Below are 14,481 nucleotides of genomic sequence, written 5' to 3'. Positions count from 1 at the left end.
GAAGTAAATACGTCTCAAAAGTTTATCCTCTAATCTGGTAAAATACAAGGTCCCTCCGTGGCCAGGGGCTAGGTGGAGCGGGCAGTGCACGTTGTCCCTGTGTGTGCAGCCACCATTCTGCTGTGCGCTTGCCGGCACCTTAGGGGCCTGGGCCTGGCCAGAGTGGCCGCATGCACACTGCTGTTTTGGGGCGGCCGTGGGGCCATCTGGATGGTATGGCCCGCCCGTTCCCCCTTTAGCAGCCCCCACCCTTCCCGGCCACCTGCCCCTGAGCCTCCCCTGAGAGGCCTGTCTCCGAAGCCCCTGTCTCGTTTGACTTCTTTGTTTTGTCTGGTGTCTGAGGCCGGTTTTCCACGGGGCCTGTGTTCTCCCAGGGGTGCTGGCTTATTGAAGACACACACTCTCACACACAGAGACACTCGTACACACAAACTTTTTTCCTTTTCCCTTTTTTTTTTTTTTTTTTTTGAGAGGGAGTCTCGCTCTGTCGCCCGGGCTGGAGTGCAGTGGCTGGATCTCAGCTCACTGCAAGCTCCGCCTCCCGGGTTTATGCCATTCTCCTGCCTCAGCCTCCCGAGTAGCTGGGACTACAGAGGCCTGCCACCTCGCCCGGCTAGTTTTTTGTATTTTTTTTAGTAGAGACGGGGTTTCACCATGTTAGCCAGGATGGTCTCGATCTCCTGACCTGGTGATCCGCCCGTCTTGGCCTCCCAAAGTGCTGGGATTACAGGCTTGAGCCACTGTGCCCGGCCTCCTTTTCCCTTTTAATCTGTTGGCACCACCTCTGCTTCCAGGTTAAAGTTAGTCTTGGCTGCTTTAATTTCCATTTATTTATTTTATTTTTTGCAGCCTAGTGTCTTTCATTTTCAAGACTGTTGAGTTATACCAGGACTCAGGGTTATGACCTGCTGACTGAGCTACCTGCTGAGCACAAGAGACATCTCTTTCTTCCCAGCCACCTGCCCTCATGCTGCCCAGACACAGGGAAAAGGACCAGATCACATTTATTTTATTTATTTATTTATTTTTGAGACAGAGTCTCACTCTGTCACCTAGGCTGGAGTGCAGGGGCACGATCTCAGCTCACTACAACCTCTGTCTCCTGGGTTCAAGTGATTCTCCTGCCTCAGTTTCCCAAGTAGCTGGGATTACAGGCACCCACCACCATGCCCAGCTGATTTGTGTATTTTTAGTAGAGACAAGGTTTTGCCGTGTTGCCCAGGCTGGTCTCAAACTCCTGACCTTAAGTGATCTGCCCGCTTTGGCCTCCTCCAGTGCTAGGATTACAGGCGTGAGCCACTGTGCGCAGCCCCAAATTACATTAAGAAAAAAATTCTGTGATTCACTGTTCTTTGTTTTGAAGCATGTGATGACTGTGAGGTTTTACAGAAATCACTCTCCCATCTTCTGGGATGTCCGCTGTGTGGAGAACTGGGGTCCGGGGCCTCTCTGGGAACTGGTTCCCCGAGGGCAGCATGAGGAGGCACTGGCTGATGCCCTGAGCCCATGAGCTTGCAGGGGGAATGTGGTGAGGGCTGGCCACATCTGGACGGGCTAAGGACCAGGAGGCTGGGCGGATCTGCCCATTTTCTAGTTGGTGGAAGCACTGGCACGTGCCTCCTTTGCCTTTGCCCTTGGCCTGCTGTCCCCAGTGTTCTCCAGCATCCTCAGGGCTCTGCTGGGGCCAGCAGGGCAGGAGAGGGGTTGGGTCCTTGACCCTGCTCTCCTGCCTCCCCGGCCCCTGCTGCCTGCCCACCCCGGGGCAGCTCTGTCTGCGGCTCCAGCTCCGTGCTGCCTCTGTCCTGCCCCTCAAGCCTGAGCCGGTCTCCAGCACCTACACTCGCCCTTGGAAAGTGGCCCTCTGTACCTCTGGCTTTGACGCCCGGGGTGGGCACACGGCACTGGGTTGGGGCGGTTCTCATCCTTGCTCTGCGGCTGTGGGTCCCGGGGCAGCTGGCGACCCCACCCAGCCTCCCTCCACTGATTTGCCAGTGCGTCAGGGTGACCTCCACCTTAAGGCAGCTGTGAGGACCACTTCTTGAGACTGCATCTGTGTGGATCTGAGGCTGAGGGGCAGCCAGTAACATGTGGAAGGAAGGAGATGGACACATGGGGCCCCCAGCATGCCCTGTGGACACTGCCCTTCCAGTGGGTGGCACTGGGAACCTTTGCCTCTTGCCCACCGTGGGTCCCCTGAAGCCCACCTGGGGTTCCATGGTCGAGCAGGTGAGTGAGGTGTGCAGCATGGTGTGAGCTCAGACGCCCAGCCAGTCTGCCGCCGCCCGGTGGATGCTGCTCACTCTGCAAACTGCCCTGCAGCTGCCTAGAGCAGAGGAGCATCCAAACCACGAGACACTCAGAGACTGACCTGGGACTCTGAGGACATCACTGGAAGAGCAGCAAAGTATGATCAGTATGCCCTCCTTTGAAATCTTCATTTTTAAAAACTCTTTTTTTTTTTTTTTGAGATGGAGTCTCGCTCTGTCGCCCAGGCTGGAGTGCAGTGGCCGGATCTCAGCTCACTGCAAGCTCCACCTCCTGGATTCACACCATTCTCCTGCCTCAGCCTCCCCAGTAGTTGGGACTACAGGCGCCTGCCACCATGCCTGGCTAATTTTTTTTTCATACTTTTAGTAGAGATGGGGTTTCACCGTGTTAGCCAGGATGGTCTCGATCTCCCGACCTCGTGATCCACCCGCCTCGGCCTCCCATAGTGCTGGGATTACAGGCGTGAGCCACTGCGCCCGGCTAAAATCTCTTAAATTTACAAAATAAACTAATCGATGGCTTGTTAAAACAGCAATTCCCCTACCATATTTAAATTCATTTTTATATCTTGACAAGCTATACGATTTGAGAGTTGAGAACTGCTGCTGATAGAAAATCAGTCAAGGAAGGAAAAAACATCTCTTTATGTTGTTCAGTGACATAAACTGAGGGTGGGCGTGTTATTTCTGGGTTGGTTTGCCGCCTGGGGAGGCTGGGGGCACAGGCAACTGGAAGTGGCACAGTAGCGCCTTGTGGCTGAGCTCGTGCAGGTCTGGCTGGCTTGTTTCACTCCCAGCAGTGTGCTCTTTCTGCCTGGAGCACGTATTGTTTTTGTGATCAGCAAAATACCAGCTCCTGTGGGTTCTTACCCGGCAGACAGCGCAGGGAATCTGTGTCCTGCCTGGGTGACTCTGTCCTACCTGTTCTTGGCTCTGTGTTCATTTTCTGGGGCTCCCATTAACAAAATACCACAGATCAGGCAGGACTTTCTTTCTCTCAGTTCTGGAACTGGGAGTCTGAGATCAGGGGGCCAGCAGGGTTGGCCTCTGCTTGTGAATGGCCACTTTCTCTCTGTGTCCTCACGTGGTCTTTCCTCTGTGCCTGGTCACGCATTGCCCTGCTCTGACCAGGCCCCAGGCAGTGGACATCCATGTACCTGTCCATGCGAGCTGAACCAGCAGACACGGAAACACTATCCTGTTGCTAAACTCTAAAGTACTGGTTGGTAGCACTGGCAGAACAGTTTGTATGCCGCTCCAAATACATGACTTTAATTACGCTGTTGGATAGTTGCACCGTGGCAGCCACTTATAAAGGCTGGTTAGATACAATTGAGGCTCCATGCTAGGGGCAGTGCACACTGGCTTTGCAGTGACCAGGCCAGACCTGGTGCTCCTGCCTGGGAATGAGGGCTTCTTGGTAGACACAGAAGGAGACTGGAGGCCATGCTGGATGGCAGTGCTGGGGGAAGATCCCCGTGGGACGTGGCATTCATGGGAGGACAAAAGGAGAGCTGAAAAAATCCCAGGGTGCAGGCGGCTGGAGTCAGGCACTGCCTTTGTTCTCCAGCAGTGGGATGCTGATGAGCCGTGCAGGGTCCGCTGGCGGCAGTTACAGACGGAGCAAAGTAAATGAACTTGGAAGAGATTTGGGAGGTGGGACTATGAGGAGTCAGAGCAAGATGGGATTGAGACATGAGCTCTGATGTGCCTGTGTAGAGTGGACATCGCCAGGGCCCCCACGCTGGCTGTGCAGGCGGTGCCAAGGCCAGACCCTGCACCCATGCTGCCAGGGCTGAGACCTTGGAGACTTGGAATTAGAGCCAGTGACTCCAAGTCCGCGTACCAGGGTGAGGCAGAGGCTGTGCAGATTCGCATCTGTGGAAGATGCACGGACGGACAGCCTGTGGAAGCGGGCCAGGCTGAGGCCGTGAGCATGCAGTGACAGCTGCTTGGCATGATATACCAAGGTGGGTGTGGGAGGGCTGCCTGTGATCATGAAAAACCTGAAACATCACGGTGAAACCCCGTCTCTACTAAAAAATACAAAAAACCTAGCCGGGTGAGGTGGCGAGCACCTGTAGTCCCAGCTACTTGGGAGGCTGAGGCAGGAGAATGGTGTAAACCTGGGAGGCGGAGCTTGCAGTGAGCCGAGATCCAGCCACTGCACTCCAGCCTGGGCGGCAGAGCGAGACTTGTCTCCATCTAGAGCTTTTCATCTTTCCAAGCTGAAACTGTATCCACTAAACACCAGCCCCCCCAGCCCCGCCAGGCAGCCCCTGTTGCCACTGTTCTCCTTTCTGTCTCTGAGTTTGACCGCTTTAGGTAATTCACATGAGTGGACTCATTCGGCGTTTGTTCTTTTGTGACCGGCTTATTTCACTTAGCATAAGATCTAAGGTTCAACCATGTTGTAACTTGTCAGAAGTTCCTTTCTTTTAAGGGTAACATTCCATTGACCACATAAATACCGTTATTTTTATTCAAAGAAAGAAGTCCGCAAGCACCAACTTGGAACAAGCTGTGCATCTGGAGTTTTTCCGTGGGTTCGACATCGGTGGTCCCTGCTGACGCATGAGCAGTTCTTCCTGAGCCTGTCTGGGTATCTCCTCCCCACCTTCCTCCACCGCGAGTCATCTTGGCCTCTCCTGGGCAGAGGTGAGGGAGGAAGGCGAGTCCCTGTGGGTGCTGCGTGGGGTCGGGACTGTTGTCACGTGGGCTCTGTGGCCTCCCAGGGTGCTCGGTCCAACCTGTCTTCTCGTTGACCCACGTGGGGCCCGGGCATGACTGGACGCGCCCCCAGGCTTCTCCTGGCACTATCTGGGTTCAGGCCGCAGAAAGGGCAGACTGTGGGACTCTGGGCTGGAGCCGCAGAACAGGAGCAGCCCCTGTGGGACCGAGGCACGTCCTCAGGCAGCCTGGCCCCTCGGAACCACATCAGCCCTGAGGTGCCTGAGTGGACACCGAGGGGAGGCCCCCCACACTGGCTCTGCAGGCAGTGCTGGGGCTGGACCCTGCACCCACCCAGCCAGGGCTGCCCTGCACTTCTCCTTTCTGAGGTGTGTGGAACGGGAAGCTGTCATGTGGAGGGAAGTGGACGAGAGTTTCTGCCACATGTAGATTTCTAGTGAGGAACATGCAGCAGATCACTGCTGCAGTCAGGGGCGTTCCCTTCCGTGTCGGGGAGGTCCAGGTGGCTGGCAGTGCGGCCGTGCCTCTGTTCTCCCTGATTTCCAATCAGTTCCTGAGAAAATGGGTGGTGTCTCCAGCCGCCATTGGGGATTGGCCTGCGATTGTTTCCATGTATCTGTGGAACTGGCCCAGCAGCACCCACTGTGGATGCCTGACCCCGGAGACGGTACTGGACCCTGCATAGTCTCTGTTTTTCCACACTTGCATACCAGTGATAAACTTTAATTTGTAAATTAGGCATGGTAAGAGATTACAACAGTAATAATAGAACAGTTGTCTAACAATATACTGTCATAAAAGTCGTGTAAATGTGGTCTTTCTCTCAGAATACGTTATGGTACCGTGCTCACCCTTTGGTGCCTGCCGTGAGATGGCAGAGAGGTGAGCGGAGCAGGCATTGTGATGCAGCCTTAGGCTGCCGCTGACCTTGACCAGCAGCCTGGCGATACCGCCCCAGTCCCGTGCTGGCGACCCAGCCGGCTACCGCGTTCTCCCCAGCGGGTCGCACATACAGCGTGGACGTGCTGGACAAGGGGATGGTTCGTGGCCCAGGCTCGGGGAGCAGGACGGCCTGAGAGTTTATCACTCTACTCAGAACAGCGCACAGTTTAAAACTTACGGATTGTTTGTGAATGGAGTTTTCCGTTGAATATTTGTGGAGTGCAGTTGACCTCGGGTAATTGAAATCACAGAAAGTGAAACCGATTCAGGGTTGGCTACGGCATTTCTCCTTCCAGCTCTGTCAGCTTTTGCCTGGTGTAATGGGAAGGAAGCCTTTTGGCCGGTGCATTCACCTTTAGGATTGTTCTGGCTCCTTGGGGAGCTGACCCCTTCCTTCTCCCTCTCTGATGAGTTCCTCGCTCTGAGTGTGGCTGGCTCTGGTGCTGACATAGCCGCCCAGCTTCCTTTTGGCCAGCGCTTGCCTGGTTCACCGTTTTCCCCTTTTGCTTTCAACTTACCTACTTATATCAGTATATTTGAAGTAAGTTTCTTGTAGATGCAATATAGTTGGGTTAGGATTTTATTTATCTCTTCTGACAACCTCTTCTAATTGGTGTTTTTAGATTATTATGATAATATAATTATCAATGTGTTTTGATTCAGGTCTACCATTTTATTATCTGACTTCTGTTAGATCACTATCTTTATCATTGCTTTATTTCCTTTTAGGTTTTTTAAAACATTTTGTAGTCTGTTTTAATTTATTCTAAATTATCTATATGTTATCTATTTTGTTTTGGATAGTTTTTTTTAAAGAGTTTTTTTTTTTTTTTTTAAAGAGACAGGATTTCACTGTGTTGCCCAGGCAGGCTTTGAAGTCCTGGGCTCAAGCGATCCTCTCTCCTCAGCCTTCCAGTAGCTGGGACTGCAGTGCCTGGCTGTACAGCTCTCTTCAGTAGTTGCTCTAAGGATTTTGAAGTCCATGCTTATTAACATTTCACATTCTGCTTAGGATCTGAAAAGTCTGCTTTTCACTACTTCCAGTGGGACATAGAAATCTTACCCCATCCAGGTTTACCCTCTTCCTTTTATGTTACAGTTGTCTTGTTTATAGGATTTATACAATTATATACCTAGAAATAGTTTATAATTTACATGTTACATATTTGTGTAATTTACACTCACGTACACTGGAGGGCCCATTAGACAGTACTTTGATTTTTGCTTTTGACCGCCAAGCACTTTGGAAGAGCTATGGGGTCGTTGTGTGTCCTGCGCCCTCGCTGCTTTCCCTGCCTACTGCCTCTGCTTCGTGGTTCCACCTCCCTTCCTGTCAGCCTGAACCGCAGGCCTGGCTGGCGTGTTCTCTGTTTTCCTCCTCTGCCCACGTCCTGGCTTCACCTTCCTTCTGGAAGACGCATTCCCGCCTTGAGGGAGGATCCCGAGTTGGCACCTCCCCGCTTTAGGCTAGGCACATTGTGCGCACCCTCCGGCCTGCCTGGTGCCCCAGGAGAAATCCGCGGCTCTGCACTCTGCCGGGTGTCATGTTTCTCCTGCTGTTTTCAAGATCCGTTTTCCTTTATCTTTAGTTTTCAGCAGTTTGACCGTGATGTGTCTGGGTGTGGATTTCTTTCTTTTTTTTTTTTTTTTTTTTGAGACGGAGTCTTGCTCTGTCACCCAGGCTGGAGTGCAGTGGCCAGATCTCAGCTCACTGCAAACTCCACCTCCCGGGTTCCCGCCATTCTCCTGCCTCAGCCTCCGGAGTAGCTGGGACTACAGGCGCCCGCCACCTTGCCCGGCTAATTTTTTGTATTTTTTAGTAGAGACGGGGTTTCACCGTGTTAGCCAGGATGGTCTCGATCTCCTGACCTCGTGATCCGCCCGCCTCGGCCTCCCAAAGTGCTGGGATGACAGGCTTGAGCCACCGCGCCCGGCTTGGGTGTGGATTTCTTGAGTTTGTCTTGTTTGGGATCCATTGAGCTTCTTGAATCTGCAGGCAAAAGACTTTCTCCAAATTCAGGGTGTTTTCTGTCATTTTTTTCAGCTGTTTTTCATCCCTGCTTGCTTTCCCCTTTTCCTTTGCCACTCTCATGACACAGACGTTTAGACCTTTCCTCTTGTCCCGAAGGTCCCCCAAATTTTTTCAGTCTTTTTTCTCTCTGGTATTCAGATGAGAAAACTTACATTGCTCCATCTTCAACTTCACCGAATCTTTCCTGATTTTTTTTTTTTTTAACATTTCAGTAGTGTGTCTTTTAGTTTTGAAATTTCCATTTGGTTCTTCTTTACATCTTGCTTTTGTTTGCCTGTTGCTGATTTCCATTTTTTCATTCAGTTTGGGAGTGTTACGATTGTTAGAGCCTTTCATGGCACGGTAGTTGCTTTAAAGTCGGGCGGATAACTGCAACACCTGTGTTATTTTGGGATCTGTTGACTGTCTTTTCCTGTAGGAGCACAGACGTTCCTCGTTCTTTGTGTGCTGAGCATGCGGACTGTAAGTGGATGGCTGGATGTTATGATGTGAGATCTGGGTCTTGTTAAAAGCCGAGGAGGATGTGGATATTTGGATTTGAGTAAGCAAACACCCTGAGCAGACTCGGGCTGTGGTTCTGACTTGCCTTCCGTGGATGGCAGCTCCGTGTCGATTCTGTTCACAGCCCCCTGCACGGCCACTTGGACCTGTCCTCCGTGTGCCGCTGGTGGCCGTCTGGCTGTGGTCTGGGGGTTTGGGGTGTGAAGAGGATCAGATCCACACCCCTGCAGCTTGAGGATGGGCTTGAAGCTTGTGAGCAGTTTTGTCGGCTGGCTCTTCGGAGCTGCTTCCTCTCCACACGGCCACTGGGGCTTCCTGGGTCCCTGGAGCTTCCCTTCTCCACCCTCAGCCAGGGCACCGGGACCAGCTGCCTGTCCTGCTGTGCCTCCACGCCCGCCCTGGTGCTGGAGGAGGGATTTGGGGCTCCTTCTGTTCAGTGTCTCCTCCAGGCCACCTGCAGCTTTCCTTCATAGAATGCCGCTCAGCTGCCCCTGGTCCTATCCCGGGGCAGAGCTGCTCCTGAGTACCCTTGAGACTGAAGCAGAATCAGCAGAAGGCAGATTGCCCTCCCCCCCCCGAACCTGGCACTGAAGGTGTGCTTAGACGATGTCTGCCTTCATTTCCGTACCTCTGCTCCAGCTGTGCTGTGGCACTTTCTGTCCCCGGCGGCAGCCCCGTACTCCTTGTAATCTCAGCCTGTCTGTGCAGCTAGACAGCTGGTGTTGGGTGTCAGGGAGCTCGTCTTTTCCATGTCAGGCCCTAGTGTGTTGAGAGGCACCACCTGGGAGGAGGCTGCATTCAGGGAGGGTCTGCTGGGCAGATGTGGTGTTGGAGAGGCACTGCCGCTCCAGCGCTGGGAGCGGGTTGTCAGACCCTCCAGAGAGTCCTCAGCACCAGCAACTCAGGACGGCGGCCCCCGTGGTGGGGAGGGTGGTGGGAGCCATGTCCCCCACACTGTGACCCTCCTGGAGGCCAGGAGAGCCTGTTCTCAGCGAGTGCGAAAGGAGAAGCTCCACAGGGCCTCCCAGCCCGCCGGCCCGCGTGCCCTGAGAAAGACACGCGACTCCCAAGGACTGATCGTGCCCGCGGCAGCCATCCCCAGTGCCCTCAGGAGAGCGGGAAGGGGTTAGAGGCCTGGGTACCCCACCTCGAAGCTGGTCGGCTGCCCCCCTCCTCCTCTTCCTCACAGGCCTGGGTACCCCACCTCGAAGCTGGTCGGCTGCCCCCCTCCCCACAGGCCTGGGTACCCCACCTCGAAGCTGGTCGGCTGTCCCCCCCCACAGGCCTGGGTACCCCACCTCGAAGCTTGTCGGCTGCCCCCCCCCCTCACAGAACAGGGGTCCCTGTGTGTTGTTCCAGCCCAGGATGGCAGCCCAGGTGACTCTGGAGGACGCGCTGTCCAATGTGGACCTCCTGGAGGAGCTGCCCCTGCCCGACCAGCAGCCCTGCATCGAGCCCCCGCCATCCTCACTGCTCTACCAGGTGGGTGCCCAGCAGCTGCGGGGTGTACAGCCTGTGCTCCGACCCCACGTGACGGTTTTTCTCTTCCTTTCTTTCAGCCAAATTTCAACACTAACTTTGAAGACAGAAATGCATTTGTTACTGGCATCGCAAGATACATCGAGCAAGCTACCGTCCACTCTAGCATGGTAATGTTGCTGTGCGTCTTTGTCTCTCTCTGCAGGGAAGGGTGCGTGTGAAGGGCAGATATATACTTTTTGGTATTATCCCAATAGACTATGCAGTAAGGAAAAAGAGTAGAAAATGAATGAAATGCCTTATATTTTTAGGATAGTCTTTGTTTTTCTTAGTATCAAAACAATACATGCTCTTTCTGAAAATTCAGTGTCTCTGGCCCAGAGAAAACCTTTGTCAGCGTTTCGAGGGCACCCCTGCCCTGTTAATGCTCTTTCCCTCTCCAGATCTGCACCCACGTACACCAGGTATGCGCGCATATGAGATTCAGATTTATAAATGAACTGCATTGTTATTATAGTTCTGCTTTTTTTTTTTTGAGACAGTCTTGCGCTGCCACCCAGGCTTGAGTGCAGTGGCGTGATCTTGGTTCACTGAAACCTCTGCCTCCCAGGTTCAAGCAGTTCTTGTGCCTCAGCCTCCCGAGTAGCTGGAACTACTGGTGCCCACCACCACGCCCAGCTAATTTTTGTATTTTTAGTAGAGACAGGGTTTTACCATGTTGGCCGGGCTGGTCTCGAACTCCTGACCTCAGATGATCTGCCCACCTCAGCCTCCCAAAGTGCTGGGATCATAGGCATGAGCCACCACACCCAGCTAGTTCTGCATTTTAATGATCTCATGAACATTTTTTCTTTTCTTTTCTTTTCTTTTTTTGAGATAGGGTCTGACTCAGGTTGCCCAGGCTAGAGTGCAGTGGCGTGATTAGGGCTCACTACAGCCTCAACCTCCCGGGCTCAAGCAGTCTTTCCACCTCAGCCTCCTGAGTACCTGGGACTACAGTCACACACCACCACTCCCAGCTACTTTTTTGTATTTTTTGTAAAAGCAGGTCTTACTATGTTGCCTAGGCTGGTCTCGAATTCCTGGACTCAAGGAATCTGCCCACCCAGCCTCCCAAAGTACTGGGATTACAGGCCTGAGCCGCTGCACCTGGACAAGAATATTTTCATGCCATGCAAATGTGCTAGAGAAAGCAATCCTTAATGGCTATATACACCATTTCGTAAATGTCCACAATTCAACTATTTTTGCACATTTACTTCTTCTTTTATGTCATATAAAAAAAAAAAAAAATGCTGTAGGCTGGGCGCAGTGGCTCACACCTGTAATCCCAGCATTTTGGGAGACCATAGTGGGCAGATCACCTAAGGTCAGGAGTTCGAGACCAGCCTGGCCAGAGGGATGAAACCCTGTCTCTACTGAAAACAAAAAATACAAACACTAACTGGGCATGGTGGTGCACGCCTGTAATCCCAGCTACTCGGGAGGCTGAGGCAAGAGAATTGCTTGAACCCAGGAGGTGGAGGTTGCAATGAGCTGAAATTGCACCACTGCACTCCAGTCTGGGTGACAGAGTGAGACTCGTCTCAAAAAAAAAAAAAAAAAAGCTGTGATGAACATCTCTCTAAATATAGGCTAGATTTAAGAGCATCTATTTGATTTTTACCGAAGGAAAGGATGTTAAAGAGTAGAAAGCAAAAGCAGTTTTATAGCAGCGATGACAGTCCTCTTCCCATGGACTCTCTACCTAGATTTTAAGTGCTAAAAATCTAAACTATGAAATCCTAGCTATTCCTCCTGCACACCTGGGGCAGCCCTGCCTCTAGTCCTCTCTGGGACTGGGAGGCCCTGTGAGCCGGTGAGGAGGGAGGCCATGGGGATCCTGTGTGTGCTCACACTGGACAGGGCGTCTGCCCTGAGCCCTTCCTCTATGCTCCCAACTGCAGGTCTCATGGCCAGCGATTGTTTCGGGCTGGGTGGAGCCAAGGTGTAATGCCTGTGGCACACCTCAGAGATGCCTGCATGTCACTGACACCCCTCTCGCCTGCAGAAGCCCTGGGGTGTTTTGGGTGGTCATTGTGGCCCCCAGCGCCGCACCTCAGCGTTACTAGCTTCTCGGCAGCTGTCTCTTGGCACACAGGCCACAGTGCTTAGGATAGTTCATGGTGCTTTGTCTAGATTTTAGCAACTGGCATCTGCTTTTCACGCTAGTTCCCCCTCCTGCCTTTGATTTGCCCTGTGTTCCGTTGCAGAACGAGATGCTGGAGGAGGGCCAAGAATATGCTGTCATGCTGTACACCTGGAGGAGCTGCTCCCGGGCCATCCCACAGGTGCCCCGCTCACCTGTCTCTTCCCTCCCCACACCCTGCCAGGCCCCGCCCCGCCCCTGCAATGCCTGGCCCACTCTCCTCCCAGGTCTCACCCCACAGCAGGGCGGGATTACCAGCTCTAGGGGCCCAGCGGCTGCTTCTGGCTGGATCGAAGCCTGTTAGGTCATCCTTGTTTCTTTATTCCAGGTGAAATGTAACGAGCAGCCTAACAGAGTGGAAATTTACGAGAAAACCGTGGAGGTTCTGGAGCCTGAGGTCACAAAACTGATGAATTTTATGTACTTCCAGGTAAAATGGCAAAAATCCCTATCTTGGGGGTGTAACGCTGAGGGGTGGGTTGCTGACACCTTCCTACCCATCGCCGTCACTGTGAACACCCTGAACAGAGTGCCTGCAAATTAAAGCAACCAGTTTCTGAGACAAAACGGACCAAGCCTTTGACAGTCTAAAGTTTCTCACGCCCTTTCGGAATCAGTGCTCCTTTTGTGTTTCTCAGAGTTCTCTCCGAGTGGTTTCGTGTTTCCTTCACGGAGCCTGCTTTTTGTCAGCTTCCAGTACACTGCTTTGACTTTCTGCCAGTTTGTACTTTCTTTTTTGAGACAGAGTCTTGCTCTGTCGCCCAGGCTGGAGTACAATGGTGCAATCTTGGCTCACTGCAACCACTGCCTCCCAGGTTCAAGTGATTCTCCTGCCTCAGCCTCCCAAGTAGCTGGGATTACAGGTGCCTCTGCCACCATGCCTGGCTAATTTTTGTATTTTTAGTGGAGACAGGGTTTCACCATGTTGGCCAGGCTGGTCTTGAACTCCTGACCTCAGGTGATCCGCCCATCTTGGCCTCCCAAAGTGCTGGGATTACAGGCGTGAGCCACCGCACCTGGTCAGTTTGTACTTTTGATTCATCTGGTCTTTCAGGTATTTTCTTGCTGTTAGCCTCAGCCTGACTGTCCATTCCTGATGGTCCTCGCCCTGGCCTTGATTAGGCAAGAAGCAGCCACATGAAAGGGGCCTGCTGCTTTTTAAAGAAGTATTTTGGAAACATCCAGATTTTTTATGATGATGTCCATTAGCAGAGGGAGGAGATGGAACTAACTAGGAGATTAATTTTCATTTTACCTTGAAAGTTACCAAGAGGAAAAAAATCTCTTCCACTTTTCACTTCTGAAAGTTAGAACGTCTGAATTTTACAGACGTTTTCTTGGAGCATTTTGCTCAGTAATTTTGCTGGAATACAGCAAGATGTTATTCCTTTAGTGATGTAGTTGGTAAAGTGCAAAACAAGTAATGATGTTGCAGAGCAGGCCGTGGGAGCTGCTTTCAGGAGGGGAGTCTGGCTGCCCACATTGTAAACACCTGGGCCCGAAGCCGCACGGGGCAGATCTTTTCTCATCAAGGAGCAGTGACTGCAGGTGCTTGAAGCAGGGACATGGGCTTGGCTCCTCACTGACCTGCAGCTTTCTGCCCTCCTGCTTCCTCGGCACAGAGAAACGCCATTGAGCGTTTCTGCGGGGAGGTGAGGCGCCTCTGCCACGCCGAGAGGAGGAAGGACTTTGTGTCAGAAGCCTACCTGATCACACTGGGCAAATTCATCAACATGTTCGCTGTGCTGGACGAGCTGAAGAACATGAAGTGCAGCGTGAAGAACGACCACTCCGCATACAAGAGGTGAGTACCGGCCCCGTGCGCCACGGGCCTTCCTGAGCGCGCAGCTCAGTGGCCTGCCTTGTGCGTAGCGGGTGTGTGTCTGTGTGTGCTGAAGTCGTCACTTCTGCTAGGCAGCAGCTACTTCTCAGTGTCAGGGCTGTGGGAGCACCTGCTCTGAGGGATCAAGCGAGGGGAGCCAGCAGGTAAGTGCATAGCATGGCTTTGCAAAGCCAGAGCAGACTCTTAGTGCCCTGGCTGTCCTCAGATGTCACGGACTCTTAGTGCCCTGGCTGTCCTCAGATGTCACGGAGGACCTTCGCGCCCCTGGGCAGACAGACGTGCACAAGATGTAGGCCTAGCTCACAGAGCACAGGCATCTGGCTCAGGGAGCATCTTGGCAAGGGGCAGGTGGCCTCTGCAGCCCACCTTGGGCATTGGGGCTGCAGTCCTCGGTGCCGGTCTCTCACCGCTGGGGGTCCCCGGCACCCGAGCACCATCCAGCAACGTGCAGATGTAGCCCATGCACAGTCACAGGGTGTCTTGGGGTCACACTGCACTTCCGGGTCCTCTCCCTGGCGGTTTTCTTTTTGGATGTAGA

General features: G+C 52.9%; 1 protein-coding gene across 5 annotated transcripts in view; it reads left to right on the top strand.

Annotated features, from left to right (window-relative positions):
* CYFIP1 (cytoplasmic FMR1 interacting protein 1) overlaps positions 1 to 14,481 on the top strand; it is a 115,454-nt gene that overhangs the window by 23,577 nt on the left and 77,396 nt on the right. For 2 of the 5 annotated variants that reach the window (XM_023197900.1, XM_023197899.1), the window contains exons 2-7: positions 4,757 to 4,925; positions 9,793 to 9,915; positions 9,993 to 10,082; positions 12,165 to 12,242; positions 12,429 to 12,530; positions 13,723 to 13,904. In XM_023197900.1, the coding sequence (XP_023053668.1) occupies positions 9,799 to 9,915; positions 9,993 to 10,082; positions 12,165 to 12,242; positions 12,429 to 12,530; positions 13,723 to 13,904 (569 nt within the window). In that variant the 5' untranslated portion in view covers positions 4,757 to 4,925; positions 9,793 to 9,798. The remainder of the gene's footprint in view (positions 1 to 4,756; positions 4,926 to 9,792; positions 9,916 to 9,992; positions 10,083 to 12,164; positions 12,243 to 12,428; positions 12,531 to 13,722; positions 13,905 to 14,481) is intronic. The other 3 variants (XM_023197898.1, XM_023197902.1, XM_023197901.1) reach the window with 2 other exon arrangements.

Source organism: Piliocolobus tephrosceles, chromosome 6, assembly GCF_002776525.5.
Source record: "Piliocolobus tephrosceles isolate RC106 chromosome 6, ASM277652v3, whole genome shotgun sequence".
In the NCBI taxonomy this organism is placed as follows: Eukaryota; Metazoa; Chordata; class Mammalia; order Primates; family Cercopithecidae; genus Piliocolobus; species Piliocolobus tephrosceles.
This window is presented reverse-complemented; position numbering and strand designations above follow the sequence as displayed.